At 36.5% G+C, this 18,095-nt stretch overlaps 2 protein-coding genes across 3 annotated transcripts; both read right to left on the bottom strand.

Annotated features, from left to right (window-relative positions):
- Positions 1-4,443: 4,443 nt before the first annotated feature.
- LOC143538276 (uncharacterized) lies at positions 4,444-4,839 on the bottom strand. The gene has a single exon (XM_077031865.1). The coding sequence runs from the start codon at positions 4,837-4,839 to the stop codon at positions 4,444-4,446; it is 396 nt and encodes a 131-aa protein (XP_076887980.1).
- Positions 4,840-6,693: 1,854 nt separating this feature from the next.
- Positions 6,694-10,984, bottom strand: LOC143538307 (uncharacterized). Of its 2 annotated transcripts, none has more exons than XM_077031894.1 (9): positions 10,572-10,984; positions 10,057-10,093; positions 9,876-9,957; positions 9,752-9,797; positions 9,555-9,653; positions 9,405-9,473; positions 8,490-8,832; positions 8,237-8,391; positions 6,694-7,361 (listed from the first exon to the last, which is right to left on the bottom strand). In XM_077031894.1, exons 1-9 carry the CDS (start codon positions 10,884-10,886, stop codon positions 7,098-7,100), a joined length of 1,410 nt encoding a protein of 469 aa, XP_076888009.1. In that variant the 5' UTR covers positions 10,887-10,984; the 3' UTR covers positions 6,694-7,097. The 2 variants fall into 2 exon arrangements, with proteins under 2 accessions (XP_076888009.1, XP_076888010.1); XM_077031895.1 differs by having other exon boundaries at positions 7,139-7,357.
- Between the last annotated feature and the right edge of the window lie 7,111 nt (positions 10,985-18,095).

The following is an 18,095-nucleotide window of genomic DNA, read 5'->3' as shown; positions in this document are numbered from 1 at the left end:
TGTTGTGAATGAATCAATTTGCATCTTTTGTTCAAGACTTCTAAGGATAAAGTACCATTTGATGTCTCACTAGTATTTGTTGTTAATACACGCACGTATTATTGTGGTATGGTTGTTAGTTTATATTATTGTTTAAAGTTGTGTTATACTTCTGGAAGTTTGCTATAAATTAATGTAAGTTTTTGTCTCGGCCCTTTATATATGAGCTAAAATGTCCTAAACCGTTTACCGTTCTAATTAACATGACTCATTTGCTCATATTAGAGAAAAATCCTAGATGCACTACAGTATGTGTGTGACTGTGTATAAATTATTGTTGAGTGAGAAATAGGCAAGAAGATTGAGTTTTTCCATAGTGACACTAGTTTTTCCATAATTCCATGTTCATCTTGGAAAATATAGAGTAAAAGGTTAATTCAAATAAAAAGCAGATATATTTTTTCATTATATATATTTTTTAAATCACAACTCACACTCTTTTTCTTAATAATGATAGAACTTGAACCCACAATCCCTTAAAAAAACAAAATCTTATTCAATTTCTTAACACCGTTTAATACCCTATGAATTTTTTCAATTATATATTTGACCGAAGCAACTTATGATTTTTGTATGAGTCAAAGTTTGACTATTCTACAACAATGTCAAATTCTACTATTTAATATCTTAAAACCGAGTCTTCGAATGAAAACTAAGTCGTGTTGGACTAGTGCAAAATCTACACAAATAATAATAATTGCATCACACCACTATCAGTTTAGATAACTAAATTGATCGATCAAAGCATCCAAGCTGTTAGATGACCGGAATTTTGATAAATCGGTTTATTTAATGGTTAGGCTAAATGTTCCCTCACCTCTATTTATCATACCTCATCTCATATACTTTCAATTTCTTTAATAATTTTATTTGACATATTACCTCTCTATTATTTTTTTGTTTTGTAGTTTCCTTTAAAATATTAAATTATAAATTAAAGTTTTTATTTTTATTTAAAGAATAAAAATGTTTTTAAAACTAAATGAAAAATATTAATTATATAAAAATATAAAAATATAAAAATGCTTTAGTTAAAAAAATTAAAAATCACTTTAATTATTTTTCTCTAGATAGTTTCTTTGTTTTTTGTATAAAATATATTTAAGAATAATGGTATAATATCTTTATAAAAACGATAAAAAAAAGTATTGTATATATTTTTATATTTTTTCTTATCATATGCCTTTTTCCGCACATAAAAAAATCAAAAACAATTTGACTTTTTTTGTTAGATTCATGTGCATGAGATTAATAACACCTGAAAACATAACCAAACTTGTTGATCAAGTAGTATATTACTTAATATTTTTTTATCTATTAAAATCTATAACAACTTTATTTTAGTGTAAACTATCTCTATAGTTAGTTAAAAAAACACTTTCTAAAGAAATTAAAAGGAAAAAAAACGTTTTAAAGAAGAAAAAAGCGTTTTTGGTTGTTTTAAAATAATGAAAAAACACTTTATAATATATACATAAGAAAAACTTTCTTTAATAAGGTAGGGGAAAACATTTTTAAACTAATGATAGCAAGATATAACAAAATGGCAGGGGAGATGGGTATATTTATCAACACACTTATTTATTAGTAGGTCCAATTAGAGGGTCCGATTGAAATATTCTATCAAAATTTTGACTTGTACCGGTTTAAAATGGGCAATTTTGTGTAATACGAATCGTGTGGATCGAGCCATCTTGGGTCCACAAAACCTTCGATCACTTGCTGCCACAGTTAATGACTATTTATACAACTAAAAAACAAGTAGACACAAATTCCACTAATGTTCCATTTGTTTTAATCCAATTATTTGAAATTCGTCGTTTCGGTAGAGTAAATGATACTATATGAAGTGAGTTTGACTATCGATTCATTAGTAAAAAACCGTCTCCGACTTTTGAATTGTCGAAGCAAGAACTTTATGTGAGAGTCGAAGCACCAAAGGGAGAATTGGGAATTTTTCTGATAAGAGATATTCAAGTGATTGATTTTAAGTTCCATCCATGAAAAAAAATGTATCTAGGTTTGGTTAGATCAGGGGTTTTCTCACATATTTTGAGTTTCACTGTAAGGGTGGAATGGAGATGATCGGGTGGCCGGATCAAATGATCCAAGTGGCCGTTCAACAAAAAAAACTATTTGTTTAATGGTTTAACCGTATTCATTTGATCATGTTAGTTAAACACTTAAGTGAATGCGAGTCTTGATCTATTTGTTTGAGAGTTTGCTAAATTGAGTTTGATCACTTTTTGTTTGTATTTTGAAACTCAAAAGCATATTTGTAGAAGTATAATGGACTAGTTCACCACATTAATACTTCTGAGCCAGTTTAACCAAATCATCAATTTTCAATTAAGCCTTTTGTATTTTGATCCAAAGCACATAGTGATTATAATATATGATCAAAATATGTTAAAACTTAGATTTCCATTAATTTATTTAGTATAAAGTCCACCTAAATTCCTAAACCCTATTGAAAAACAACCCTTGTGTAGAAAGTTGCCCATAGGATTCTTAGGATTAAAATTGATTCTTTGATTTGGATTAGATAAGAATTACTTTGACCTTATTTACAAACCGACCGACTTAACACCAAAGTTATATATTTGCATTTTTAAACAGTGTTGTAAAAGTCGGATTCTAAGGCCTTGAAATCGGCGATTTCAAGGTCCTCGGACGTCAACCTTGTCGTATTTTCCCAACTCGGCCACCATTACTCGCCAAGGTCCAACTCGGTCAAAAGTCGGAGTACTCGGCCTCCAAGGTCAACTCGGCCACCATTTTTTTAGTAAAAGTTTAAAAACAACAACAAAACAAGAATTTTTTGAATTGTGTTTTTTTTTCATATGAATTATGCTTATTTTTACGTGAAGCATATTTGTCTTAACATATATATAATATCCAATAGTTGTTTTATGTTATATTTATCATATGCGAGTACAAGCCGGGTACTCCCCCGATTACTCCTAGTACTCCTTATAAGAGGTCGGCTGCCTAACGAGTTTTACAACACTACTTTTAAATAATTAAATCCTAGATAAAAATTTATAATATTTATCAAATCAATGAAATAATAAAACGGAACACATGTTAGAATGAGAATTACTAGTTTACTACAACTACCGATGCCATAGTCACCACCTAAAGTCAACGTTGACCAAGAATTTAACAAAAGTCAAAGTTAGATGGAGGGTCAATATCGGATGTCAATGTCAGGAGATTATGATAGGCTAACTTGTTTTACAATTCATCCATGGGCCATATACAAGCTTTTATTTAGAAAGAGAGATGAACTATTTACCATTCGGGATGGAGTTTATATGATGCTAGAAATTGTGAAGTGTAAAGGCGTTGATCTTTGGCATCCGTGGCTTATGAGCGTTTTGGGCATGCAGGTTACGATAAGCTCAACCTTTTAATGGAAAAACGGTAGTTTTTGTTGTATGATTATGTGTTTCTAGATGATTAATTCGAACAAATATTCAAACTTGTGATCTTGATTCAATCTTCTTGAATAATAAGCAACCTGGATTAATCTCTGAATCGTTTGAGAACTTTCTGATAAACCTATTTCGCAGGTTACACGCGAATGATTTATCAAATAAGATAGAGATTTTCTCATTACTGGAATTGAATTGGATTTGTATGTTGTTGTGAATGCTTTCAAGAACAGAATGATAACCGTTATTATGTTCTCTATACGATCGATCGAGAGATCGTTCCATATATGCCCTCCATCGTATTAATTAAGATTAATGTCATGGGTTCTACTCAAAAAACCAATTAATTATTAGCCCACCACATATAATGTATTAAGGCCAAGTTTTATTTCAATAACAAAGTCTTAATAACAAAACTCAAAATAACATCTAGAATTAAATCGAGACCGCACTCCCGTATTACCCAACTCGTTTAATCTCTAATGTTATTTACTCGATCGAGAAGTTAACCCAATATACTAAAACACACATTGATAACACTAAAATTACCGACAATTTGGTCCAGCAACGTACAAAGTCGTGGCACCTCTCGGATTGATGCATACATGTCTTTGTACAACACAACAAAAATCGCTTAGTGGAATGGAATATAGGATTACCTTTATCGATGACTTCTCGATATTGGTATAGGTGTTCTTCATGAAGGAGAAGTACGTAAGATCTAGCCACGTTCAAAGAATTTCGAACCAAAGTCGAAGGGACTATGATACGGATCCCCCATTATGCACAACTATTTTTTTTTGAAAGATCAACAAAGCTTTATATATAACTAGCCAGAGGCTAGAAAGATACAATCACCAAATTTTACAATCAACCCCAAAATAAACACCAAAATAAACACCTACATAGCCAAAAAACAAGTAAATAATAAAGCACCCAGCAACAAGAATCACACTTCCAGGCCCGTTTACACCTCAAATCTCCTCCATTTTTCCCAGGAAATGTTAGCTTTCTTCCCTCGGTTCTTAACCCACAAATAGCTTACAACCTTAACTTCTTCCACCAGCCCGTTGAGGGACTTACGCACACCATTATGCACCAACGCGTTCCTACTTTTCCACAAACACCATGACGTACACAGGCAAATCGCTTGAAAGATCTTTGCTTTTTCTCTAGGTACCGGGACAAAGTTGTGAAGGTCCAGAACATCTTGAAAACTAAACAAGAAAGGAGGCGGTACCTTACACCATTGAGCGATCAAACACCATAACGATTGGGCTAAACCGCACGAGACGAGAATATGGTCCACAGTCTCCTCTACCTCTTCACAACTATTAGCTCCATGTTCTCTAGTCAATCCCATGTTTATTTGCATTAGTTGGTTATGCCCTTTATTTTAGTTATTCAATTCCTAGAAGTATTAGTGGGTAGTTATACCACTAACCCTATCTTCCTTATTTCATGCACTATTAGTATTTACGAATCTTGTAAGCCTATATAAGGCATGTTTGCTTTTTAATGAAGAACATGAAAAATTTGATCAAAACAAGTTACGGTGGCGAGTACGTGGCACGAGAGTTTGGTGAATTTTTGAAAGAATGTAAAATCGGACAACAGTTAATGTACCCTAATACACGAAAGCAAAATGGTGTTTCGAATACGGATCTAGACTAAGTTTCGAGAAGGCAAATCCATGACAAAAATGTTCCAAGAAGGTTTTGGGTGGAAGCAATGAAGACCTCAGCCCATATCATAAATCAACTACCACAATAAGGACACAATTTTAAGTCACCATGTCCATGTGAACTTGCAACTTATATATAATCCGACGTCGCAATACTCAATTACCACACTTTTTTACTACGGTCGTCTTTTAACCAGCATTCCGTAATAGAACTTATAAGTGACCTTTGCAATAACTAGCATTATTATTATTTATTAGTATTACTACTATTATTACAAAGGTCAATTTGAGTTTTATTATGAAATGTTAAATGTGATTGTATTATGAAGTGTGGTATCAGAGCTGAATGGTGTGAGATTAGATATAAGTTCAAGTTCATGATAGTATAAGGTAGGCCTTACACACCCTAAAGGATTTACCCAAAGATGAATTTGTTTGATATGTTATTTATTTATTTATTATGTCAAATAATCCGTACTTAAGATATTAAAAACGATTGTTATAGACTTAATATATATGAATTCTATATATGCAATATCGGCTAACTGAGAGGCCTCTTGGTGCTACTATGGGACTAATATTTTTTGGTGACCTTATTATGTTTGTATATAACTTTGTAATGTTGAAGTTTCTAAGCAGCCGTACATGTAATACTTGCTCCGCCGCAATGCCTGAGCAGGGGTGCAAACGAGCCAAGCCGCTTGCGAGCTACTCAAGCTCGGATCAATAAAAAGCTCAAATCGAGCTGAGCCTTTTCAAGCTCAAGCAGAGCCTAAAAGCCTCAAATAAAACTCGTTTATTTATCGAGCATGAACTTGAGCCTTGTGTATTTCTAAGTTTTACCTCTTCTGGACTGTAATAATTTCACACCATATAACCAAGCTCGAGTGGAGCTTTGGCTCGTCTAAGGTACTACACGAGCTTGAGCCGAGCTTACGCTCGTTTAAATTTTTTCTCAAGAAAACACATATAAACTAATTAATGAATCATTAATGAGTCAAGCCTGAGTTGAGCACAAGCTTAAAAAAACAACTCATCAAGCTCAAGCTCTCGTAAATTAAAACGAGCCAAGCTCAAGGCTAGTCGAGCTTGAGCTCATTTACAACCCTACACGTGAATAATCATACTAGTTAATTGTAAAAACTAACTACTCTTAAAAACAAATTAAAAAAAGCAAAATTCTTGTCCTTTTCATGCCAAGTGTAGTGGAGAATAGTGGAGTATTAGGTAACTAACTCATAAATGTATAGAAGAAGGACTTTAACTAACATTTATTGTTTTTAATTTTTATTTTTTTAAATTGTATTCATGGACCAATCACAACCACTGGGCATGAATACGGGGGCAGTAGCGCTACGCTATTTGAAATAGCGCCCAAGGGGAGCGGTGCTCCCTCAGCTTGGTTTGTAATGGCGTGTCATTCATGGTAACATGGCAGTAGGTGCCGTCAGCTACACTTGATTTCATGTCTAAATTCACCAGAATTCATAAATGACTGATCCAAAACATGAAACTCGATAGAACAAAGAATAATAAAACAAACAATAAGCAAGTTACAACACAAGTGGCAAAAGTACCTTTGTCCTCTAGTCTAGATCAATAACAATATACGTAATAAACTTTGTTTTCTACAAATAACAGTAACAATAAATTTACAAGGCCAAAGCAAAAACCCCTCTTTTTCTACTTATTTTCTAATTCACGGTCCAAAGTCATGTTTGATCTGTACGGGAATCATTCCTACCCTATAAAAGCTCAACTCTGACCAGTAATACTTTATGCTTTAAATGTTGTAGATTCGCAAGTGGCAACTCGATCAAGGTGATAACCAACATTTAGGTCAGGTGGAGCCATAGCCAGGCTAAGGTTACAAGTCGGTTTTCCAGTTGACCATTGACTTCACATACTATTGTGTTCTGCTGTCATACTCCCCGTTTCTAACATGGTGAGACGGTGGAGCCCGCTCTTATACCCGTATCAGGCTCGATTATCTCCACCTTCGGGTCGGGTTTCGGGTTCCCGGGTGGGAAAAACGAGGGTGGAGAAGGGTCGTTTTCACCGACTGATCCAGGGGCAAACTTTGTGCCAGGTGGCAAAACTTTTTCTATTTTTGTTGAAGCAATTTTCCAGACACCGGGCCCGAGGTTTGCAGCAAACCGAGCTAAGCTTCTCGCATAACCATGCTCCGCGTGTAAACCTACCTGAATTCAGATACATAAACTTAATAACCTTTATATGGTTTATTCTAAGATGGTAAACATTAATGGGCTAAAACGGGCCAGCTCGGGTTAGCCCAAATGCTTTTCATCCAAACTTTTTTTGTAAAAAACTAATATAACCACACAAGTAAACATTAACTTAACTTTAAATCAGGGTAATGGGTCAAAAGAATATTTTTTTATGGGCTTGTAAACGGACCGAATGTTTAGTGAACAGTTTGTGGACTGTTTACCTGTTTATTGTAATCAATTTGTTCATATAATGCAAATATCGACTATCTAGTATCTATTTGGCAGGAGGTTCATATATTTAACAGATAAACAAACATAAACAAATAATTTTGTTTATTTAAACAGACAAACATGAATAAATGTCTTGTTTTTTCACTTATGTTCATACATTTTAATTCATTTATGTTCGTTAGTTTTCATTTAGATTTTTTTTTGCTATAACTTGGTCTAGTTTTGATAACTTATTAGACGCAATACATTGTCCTTCACATTACTCTTAACTGGTTTTAACTTGGTTATGTTCATTCGTTTACGTTCGTGAACTGTTAACAAACATAAACGAACACAAACACGTTCATTTTCTTAAAAAACAAACACAAACAAGAAATCTCCCTTCATTAAGTTGTTTGACAATTTGTTTGGTTAAAATCAAACGAACAAACACTTTGTTCGGTTCGCTTACAAGACTAATCTTTTAAACAGAGCTAAACTGTTTGGTTTGGCGTAGCTGATTTTCATTTTCTAATCAATTTTTTACAAAGTCACAAAATACTATGCTAGCGCGTTGTTAAAAGAACATTCAAATTTTCGTTTAACTGAAATACGTAAAAGAGTTGAGAACATACCGATAATAACTGCTTTTTTTCGCCACCAAAGTTGGATAAAATAGAAGAATCATAATTATAAACCGAAGGATGAAACTGCTTATACGTGTCACGCCTCGTTTCATCAATAATAAGGTTTTTGTTCCCATATTTCATGTCAGCCCTCCGAATGCGCTCTGAATGTTAATAATTATTTACAAAAAAAAAATTACAAATAAGGCAAAATTGCAAAAGTGCTAAAAGAAGTTAAATAACAGTTGAAAGAAATCGAAACCTGGAAACTCTTCGTTCCAATCTGTTAATAATTCAGAATAATGTTCACCATTGCGAGAACGTGAGCCAAGTAAACCGTCAGCTTGAAATCTATACAACACGGGTGGTGCTTTTCTTAAGTTGTAAGGAGTAGATTCATTTGTATTGTCCTCAGTGGCTGCCATGGTGGCACCAGAGGTAGACTCAGGACCAACACGATCTAATGGCGGTCTGCCAGGTGTCTTCTTCACCTGCTTACCAGGTGGCCTACCTCTCCTCACCACTTTCGGCTGTAACTCACCATCTTCACCCTCTTGCTTCAGGTTTTCAAAGTCCCGTTTTGCCAACTCGTGAATAGACCTCGCCTATTAGCATTATTAACAGAAATTAGGATTCATTAAAGTAAAAAAGAGTAAATTACGATTTTGGTCACTGTGGTTTGCCCTCTTTAATCATTTTAGTCCAAAAAAGTGTTTTAACAAATCAGGGCCTCAGGTATGCAATTTATAACCATTTTGGTCCCCTGTCCTAACCTAGTTACACTTTTACAGTTGACATTAAAATATATATCTTATAAACATACCATATACCTTATTTGATAATATATGACATTAAATATATTGAGATAAATACATTACTAATAACTTAAATACATTATAGTATTTTTGAGAAATAAAAAATATATATAATGGATTGATTGAACTCATGTGAGGCCACATAACCTTATTTAGTTGAAAAATGTAACTGGGTTAGGACCAGAGACCAAAATGGTTATACAATTTAGACCTCAACCCCTGATTTGTTAAAAGATTATATTTTAGACCGATATGGTTAAAGAGAGTAAACCACAGAAACCAAAACTGTAATTTACTCAAGAAAAAAATATGTCTACACTAACTATTATATGGCATTAGTGTGTAAATAAAATTAACCCTACCTGCCGGAAGAATACGGTATCAGAAGTATTATACTGCATTGCATTCGAGCAAATCAAATAAACATCTGCCTGCAAACACAATAAATAAAATTAGTGAAATGTTTAAATGCACGCATATGTAAACAAAAAGCATAATAAACTATCACAAACCTCCAATTCTTCCACATTTGAATAAAGACCCTGATCAAGTTTGCTTCTAACAGTACCAAAATCCATAGGCTGCTTGATAACTTCAAAGTAATCAGGCAGCTGCATAGAAACAAACAAACCACTTCGTATTAACGAAAAACCAAAATAAAAACAATGAATGACACATCGACACTATGCAAACTTTGAAAACAAAGCACCTCATCAGGATCAACTGGCTCAGAAAAAACAGCATGAGTGTCCTTCCTGCAGACCAATTTAAATCAAAAAAACAGTACAAGAAATAAGATGTACTTTTTTCAAAGAAGTATAAACTGCACTCACTTCTGAAGCCTATCAAGAATGAATATTAACAACTTTTTGTCAGGCAAAGGTGTTGTTGTGGGTCCAGATTCAAATGGTGATCCTGCACAGAAAATTAAAACAAAACATTAACAAACACTAATCCCACATCATTAATTTGCTTTTTATTAAAAGTTACAACAAAAGGGTGTATGAGTATGACCATGAAGAGTGTCCATCGCTTTCGCAACCTTATCTACCTACAAACATAATCGTCACAACAAAGTACCACAAATTAGATAACAATAACATAATACACATATAATATCCATCAAGATTCACATGTACATATACTTGTAAAAGAACAATTGCAGACTTTATGTCAAAAACAGAATCTTTACAAAAGCAAAGCATTCAAATTCACATAACATGCATATCATATAATTATTAATTCACCACCATACGTGTATGTCATATATTGACACATGTATCTATAATTCTATATACAGGTTTTGTAGTTATGACTGACTGTGCTTACTAAAAACAAAAAAAAAAAAGAAAAAAGCTGTTATGATGTACCCGCCAAATTCCAAATATAATTATTCAATTCCCCTATTTTCCAAATTCATAATATTATTTAATTACACCCTGACACTTTATTTCCCTCAATTTTTTCCAATTTTAAAACCTAAACCCTAATTTAAATAAAAAACTGATAAAACAATTAAATAATTATACCTGATGATCAGATCCGGAATTAAGTATCGGATTATCCAGATCAGCATTCGAATCGGATCCACCCGAATTAACCGAATTGGATCTAATTAATTCATCCGATTGGGGCAAACGGACAACGAGTTTGACTTTCTTCTCTTTCCGTTCATCATCGTCGTCGTCATCGGAAATGGAATTAGGGTTCCGGCGAGTGGATCTCCGGTCAAAATTGGGTTTGTTGTCTAAAGTGCGTTTGTGGAGATCTGAGAGAGACGGCCGGCCTACCTTCTTCTTCTTATTCTTCGCCGCCGTTGCTCCGCCGCCGGTTACCTTACCCATTATTATTATTTTTTTCTCGATATCTTTTGTTTATGTGTGTATACAAAACAGAGGTTGATTGTTTTTGGTTATTGGGACTTTGTGAATAATAAGGTCTTACCTTTTGGTCCCTTAGTTATTAATGTGTTAACATTCGACAACTTTTTAAATCAAGTTTATTTTGGGGTGCCCAGTAAGACAAGTATTTGGAAATGTGGTTATTTTTAAAAAAGTGTGTGCGAGCGCGTGCGTGCGCTCAAAGTCGGATATTCGAAGTTTAGATATTTGAAATATTGGATATCAGATCGGGGATAGTGAACCGGATATCCGAAAATCATTTAAAATATCTGAAAGTTATCCAAAATATATAAAATTATCCGAAACGTGTAAATAATATCTAGCATTTAATAATTAAAAATTAAGATAGTTTGGAAATCTGAACTATTCGAATCAGAAAATTCAGATATGGATTCGGGTTTTTTTAACGCCCCGTGTGTGTGTGAGAGAGAGAGGGGGGGAGTACGTGCGTGTGTGTGTGTGAGAGAGAGTATGTGTGTATGTGTGTGTGTGTGTGTGAGAGAGAGAGAGAGGTATGGTATCAGGTGATACAACTTGAGTATCGGAACTTGCTGTATAATAAATAGTATGCTGAATTGTTAGAAACTAAGGTAAGAAAAATGAAATTGTTTAAAGTATAATTAAGTATGAGAGAGTTTATATACAAAATAATCTTAACATAAAAACGTAGGACACAATATACTAATCTACAATAATCAAGGGTTGAATTAGATGTGACATTTTGGTAAATAGAGAGTCGCTTCCAAACTAAAATAAGATATCATCGACGTTTTGTAATAACAAAGAATAATAATAACAACGTAAGAATCAGAATCAACAACAAAATAATAACAACAAAAGAATAAAACATAATAATAACAACAAAATGCAAATCAACAAATACTTATAACAACAAACCTAAGGGTTTGTTTGGTATAAGGTAATAGAATGAACAATGAAATTGAATGAGCGAGGGAATGAAATGACGAGGTAATGGAATAGATCATTACCATTCCATTGAGATGTTTGGCTATAACGTTGGAATGGAATTGATTATTACTTTTGTTGTTTGGTAGGCAAGAAAAAGATGGAATAAAAAATAAAGGAAAATTGGATTCTAATACTCCCAACTTTCGCCTATTGGCCGCTGACACTCCCAACTTACAAATTGGCCGCTAGCACTCCCAACTTTTCACATATTTTCTTATACCACTCCCGTCGTTAAAAAACACTAACGTTGTTAAGTGGCGGTGGGTGGTGGTAGTGCGCAAGCGATAATGGTGGGGGTGGTGAGTACGTTGTGGTGGCGAGCAGTGTTGGGTAGCAAAGGTGGTAGCAAGTGGCGGTGGCGGTGGCTGGCAGCGAGTAGTGGTGGCGACGGTAGGTGGTGATGGGGTGATGGCCGGAAGCAGTGGTTGGTGGTGGTAGGTTGTAGGTAGTGGTGGCAGGCAGTTTGTGGGCGGCGACAGCAATGGTGTTGGTGGTGGTGAGAGGGCGGTGGGAGGGGTGGTGGAGGTGATATAGTACGAAAGAGGGAATGGCGTGAAAAAGGGGGGGGGGGATTGATGGAATGAGTTTAAGGTGTTTTTGGGGGAATACAATGGACATGTTAATGGCTGATTTAATTCCATTGACCAACCAAACAATTTTTTTTTTCATTCCCTCACAATGTGGTCCATTCCATTTCGCCTCTCATTTTTGTGACATCCCACATCGGTTAGGAGGAGAACGAAGCCTTCTTTATAAGGAGATGGATGCATTCTCCATCATAACGCGTTTTGGACGTTTAATGGTAATGGATGAGATGAGAACTCCAAAATTAAGTGTGCTCATGTGGAATGGATGATCTCTTGGGAAGTCTTCACCTACGCAACCAAAAGCAAATCCATAAGACGATGGTGGTACGTCTTGACTAAAACGGAAAAAGTTATGGTGCGACGGTTGCAGGGCTGCTTCAGTTTTTATGTTAAAAAATATTTGTACTTGAATATGAAACTAGTAAAATATATTTTATATTTTAATTTGTTTTTTATGATGTCAAACCCCAAATAAAGGAAAAGAATCCTTTCCCTTCCATTCCCTTTCATTATTTTCACTTATAATTTCCAATCAATTCCTTTCAATTTAAATGGAAACATTTTCCTCCCGATTTACTATTTAAAACCCCTTTTTTTTCTTTTTTTTTCCTTTAATGAAATTAAAGAATACACGATTTTTATCTTTTTTTTTCTTTCTTTTCATAAGTGAAACTCGGAAACATGACGTAAATAATAAATACATTGCTTCATATGGAAATTGGACATTTATAGGACCATGCGAAACAGTTATAACACTAAAACAAGACGAGAGTAGAGATGGATAGATCAACGATTCGGATACAAATTCACCCCCTTCTACTAATAATATATAATATCTATTAATTGAAAATTTAAAATATAAAAGAATAACACTTAAATATAGATGAGTAGCAATCAATCATTGACTATTTTGACTAACTCGTATTAAATAAAGGGAAAATAACAACTTATAGGGGCGTATGTGTACAAATATTAATGGTTATGGATACTATTGTCAATTATTTCGTACTCCATAAGTTCGTTCGTGTGACATCTGCCCCGATCCGACCCGACCCAGGTACCCGTTTCTCTGACCCGATCTCTCTTTTATTATTTAATATTTATACTTATATTTTACTTTTAATAATAATATATATTTTCCTCCCCGCCTCTTTCTCTCTCTTTCTTTCCGCCGTCCCGTCCCTCTTCCTTCTCTCTTTCCGCCTTCTTTTCCCTCTTGTCGCCGTCCCGCCCTTACGCCTTGTTTCCCTCCTCTTTGCTTGTCCTTTGGTTCTTCCCGCCTAAGGATGTCTGCAGCTCCACGCGCCAGACTCCTTACATGGAAGCCTGCGTGAAGACATCTTGTTCCTGCGATGCGTGAAGAGAACTCTTCCCGCAGCGCGCTAAGAATGCATGTTCTTCCCGCAATGCGCTAAGAATGTATGTTCTTCCCGCGATGCGCTTAGAATTCTTGTTCTTCACGAAGCACGCTAAGGATTTGTGATTCTTCCCGCAGTGCGCTAAGGAATGTTGTGCCAGCCTTCGCGCTCGCGCACTCAGCCTTCCCGCGCTTAACCCTTGTATCTTCTGTTTATTCCAGCCTGTATGCTTTTGTGTTGTCTTATCTTCTGTGCTGTTGACCTAACCTATCTAATGTCTGAATAGTTACTTTCGGCGCAGCATGCGTACCAACCCCCATTGGTTGGTAGAAAAAGTGACTGACATTATCTTTTGAGATCTGCTTTTGCCATGCTTGACCAGTACCTTTATCTGATCCGCCCATGCCTGTTACTGTTCCCTGTCAGCTTTATCTTGCCCCCTGCAGCTGCCATATCTTTTGATATCTTTTGCTTTTGGAATCTTTTGCTTTTTGAGATCTTTTCCCCTTTTTCTAGGGATTGTGTCTCCTAGGGTTTTTTTTCTATAAATAATAATAATATTTCATAACACATCACACACAAAACACTTAATCTCTCCTGTTCTCTTGCTCCTTGCTCTCTCTGCCGTCTTCCTCTCTGCCTCCGTCTTCCTCCCTGTTCTGCCCTGCTTTTCCGGTAATATATATATATTATATAATAATTTACTTATTAATTATGCTAACTTATTATCAAGACTTAAAACAGATCGTTAAAACAATAATCTTAATTATAGGTTAACTTTGCTTGTTTAAGAGTTGATTCTTGCATATCTTTCACCGCATCGTTTATCAAGTGAGTTAACTCGTATCTAATCCCTTTTTATTTTAAATGCTTTGGGATGTTCATGTGTTCATACAAAACTTGAGTCTTAAACTTGTTTTTGAACTTTAGTCGCGCAGTATCCCATGTGTTGAGGATGTTTACTTGGCTGTTTATTTGTATGTGTGTATCATTAACCGCTTTGTTCGGCCTATTCCGCAGTTCCGTTGGTACCATTAGTTGAACACGGGAGACCTATCGTTTACGGTTTTCTTTGTTTACACTTGCACAGATGTTTTCTCGTTTTTATGCTCAATTGGGAGCATGGATTGAACTATGATCTATGAACTATCTTAGGCTTGATCACAATCTGATTACACCCTTGTTAAACTCTAGACATACACGTGTTGCGCGCAGACTTATGATTATCTATGTATTGTATTAAACTTGATTTCTCACCAACACGCAAGTGTTTGACGTTTATTTTAACACATGTTCAGGTTTGCAGTAGCTGTTTTGGAGCTTGTGGACACGTAGGACGTTTTTACTTTTGGACCTAGAATTAAAATGTATCAAGACAAGTTAATGTTGTTTGAATGTTATAATTTATAATATATTGATTTATGTTTGATTTATGTTCTTTATTTTCCCCGCTGCGCGTGCGCGATAAAATGTGTATTAATAAATATTGACACCAATAGTGTCGCGAGTAATGAAGCAATATGTGGCGCCCCGATGTATAATCCGCCTTTGGTCGGGGTGTTACAGATTGGTATCAGAGCTCGTTGACTTTAGGATAGGTGGTTAGACGTAACGGCCTAGAATACCTAAGAGTCCCTTCTCGCGCATGAGAGAAATCTCTTGTTTGCGCGCTTATTGTTAATTACTCGTTATTTATGAATATGCTCGCGCTTGCGCAGTATATGATTTTATGTTTTATTTCACGATATTTCGATTTTGGTTGAATTTCGATTTTTATTGATTTTTCTTACATATTCGTTTGTTGGGTTTGAAAATCCGAAAAGTCATGGTGATACATGAATAGTTGATTTTCAATTTCCATTTACGATTATGTTCTGAGGTTGGAGACTTGAAAAGTCATGGTGATACATGAATTGTCAACCTCCAATACTCATTTTCTTGTATGTTTTATATTGAAGATTGAAAAGTCATGGTGATACATGAATCGTCAATCTCCAATACTCGTTTGCCCGTATATTTTAAATTGGGAATTCGGAAAGTCATGGTGATACATGAATTGTCGATTCTTGATTCGAATTTGTTACCTTTATTAAGTCTGCATTTAGGATCATTTATTTTACTTTAACTTTTGATAAGTATTTAACTCTGCGAAACCAAGCTTTATAAAGTTAAACTTTGCGATAAAAACCAAGATATTAACTAAAATTAAAACTTTTATAGAATGCCTCCGCTATCTCGCCGATTTCAGAGAAGAGAAGCCTCGCGCATGCGTAGACAGCAACGTTCCCAGGAAATGGCCGCCGCAATAGCCCAAGCTTTGAGCCAAAACAATACCAACACCTCGAGTTATAACATTAAGACATTTAATGCGGGTAACCCTCCAAAGTTCACAGGTCTCGAAGGAGCCACCGTGATGCTCCAGTGGCTCGAGAAGATAGAAAACACTTTCCTCCACACCCAATGCCCCTCAGAAAGACGAACCCTATATGCTTCCAGTGTCCTGGAATCCAGAGCGCTTACATGGTGGAATGGAGTAGCTCATGCGCGTGGCGCAGAGGCTGCTTCTAGCATGACATGGGAGGAATTCAAGGAAATTCTTACGCGAGAATTCTGCCCTCCCAACGAAGTTAAGCGCCTGGAGGAAGAATTCTGGAACTTGAAGCAATACAGCGGTGAAGCGCGCGAGTACGCGACGCGCTTCCACGAGCTAAGCTTACTGGTCCCTCACCTTGTTACCCCTTCCCGCCGAGCCATCGAGAAATTCCTTGGGGGTCTCCCCATGGAAATTCAAGATTCTGTATGGGCCAGAAACCCAGTTACCCTCTCTGACGCCATCGAATTGGCCGCTGTGCTCAGCGACAACCATGTCAGAGCAGGAACCCTGTTCCTGCGGGGAACTGAGAAGACCAAACCCACCAAGACTGTCCCTGAACCAACAGAAACCAAACCAGAATCCTCTAACCATAACCAGAAACGTAGGCGCAGACAAGCCTATGCGCTTACCAACCCGCCCATTGTCCAGCAACCAATTTATCAACCAGTTTACGCGCCTAACCCACTGTCAACCTACCCAGCACCTCCTGTAGTCCACAACTATGCCTTAACCAATCCAGCACTTCCTGCCCCGCCAACTAAGAAACCTTACACAGGAAACCAACCCTTTTGCCCAACCTGTAGACTTCATCACCCACCTCAAGTCCCGTGTCGACAATGTAACCGATGTGGCCGCGTAGGTCACTCCGTTGAGTACTGTAGAACCCCTCCCTCCAATCCGATTGCGCCAACACCACCAGCCTACCCGCAGAACCCACAGCCAACTTACCAAAACCCACGACCCAGATCGTGCTTTAACTGCGGTGATCCAAGTCATTTCCGGAACGCGTGCCCAAGGCTACAAGTTCAGATTACTCAAGCGAATCCGGTGAACCAAATTTCGAACCAAGTGACGCGTGGCCGAGCTTTTAACATAACCGCGCACCAAGCGCAAGCGAATAACGACGTAGTTAATGGTACATTTTTGCTTAACGGATTTTATGCTTCTATACTTTTTGATACTGGCGCCGATCGAAGTTTTATCTCTCGCGCCTTCGAGCAGAAGCTTGCGCGACCGCGCGATAACTTAAAAGAAGATTTTTCAGTTGAATTGGCTAATGGCGAAACTATTTTAATAAACGCTGTGATTAAAGATTGCACGCTGAACCTTAACGAAAACGATTTTCTAATTGACCTCATCCCTATGCCTCTTGGAAGCTTTGATGTTATCATTGGTATGGACTGGCTCTCGCATAATCGCGCTGAAGTTATTTGCGCCAAGAAATTGATTCGCATACCTCGAGAAAATGGTGATCTTCATATTTACGGCGAAAAACCCTCCAGTGGTCTTAAACTTATGTCTTGCGCCGAAGCCCAAAGACTCATGCGGAAGAAGTGTATTGCATTTCTAGCCCATGTGGTTAAACCTGCTGAAGAGGAGAAGCTTCGCGATATCCCTGTTGTGCGTGATTTTCCTGAAGTTTTTCCTGATGATCTTCCTGGTATCCCTCCCGCTCGTGAAGTCGAGTTTCGTGTTGATCTTGTCCCTGGTGCTTCCCCCGTTGCTAAATCTCCTTACCGTCTTGCACCCGCTGAGATGCAAGAATTGGCCAGCCAACTCCAAGAGTTGACTGCTAAAGGATTCATTCGCCCTAGCTCTTCGCCCTGGGGTGCTCCGGTGTTGTTCGTTAAAAAGAAAGATGGAT

Source organism: Bidens hawaiensis, unplaced genomic scaffold (genome assembly GCF_021521415.1).
Source record: "Bidens hawaiensis isolate Kalapana, Puna unplaced genomic scaffold, B.hawaiensis_p1.1 tig00011542_1, whole genome shotgun sequence".
NCBI classification, from domain to species: domain Eukaryota; kingdom Viridiplantae; phylum Streptophyta; class Magnoliopsida; order Asterales; family Asteraceae; genus Bidens; species Bidens hawaiensis.
This window is presented reverse-complemented; position numbering and strand designations above follow the sequence as displayed.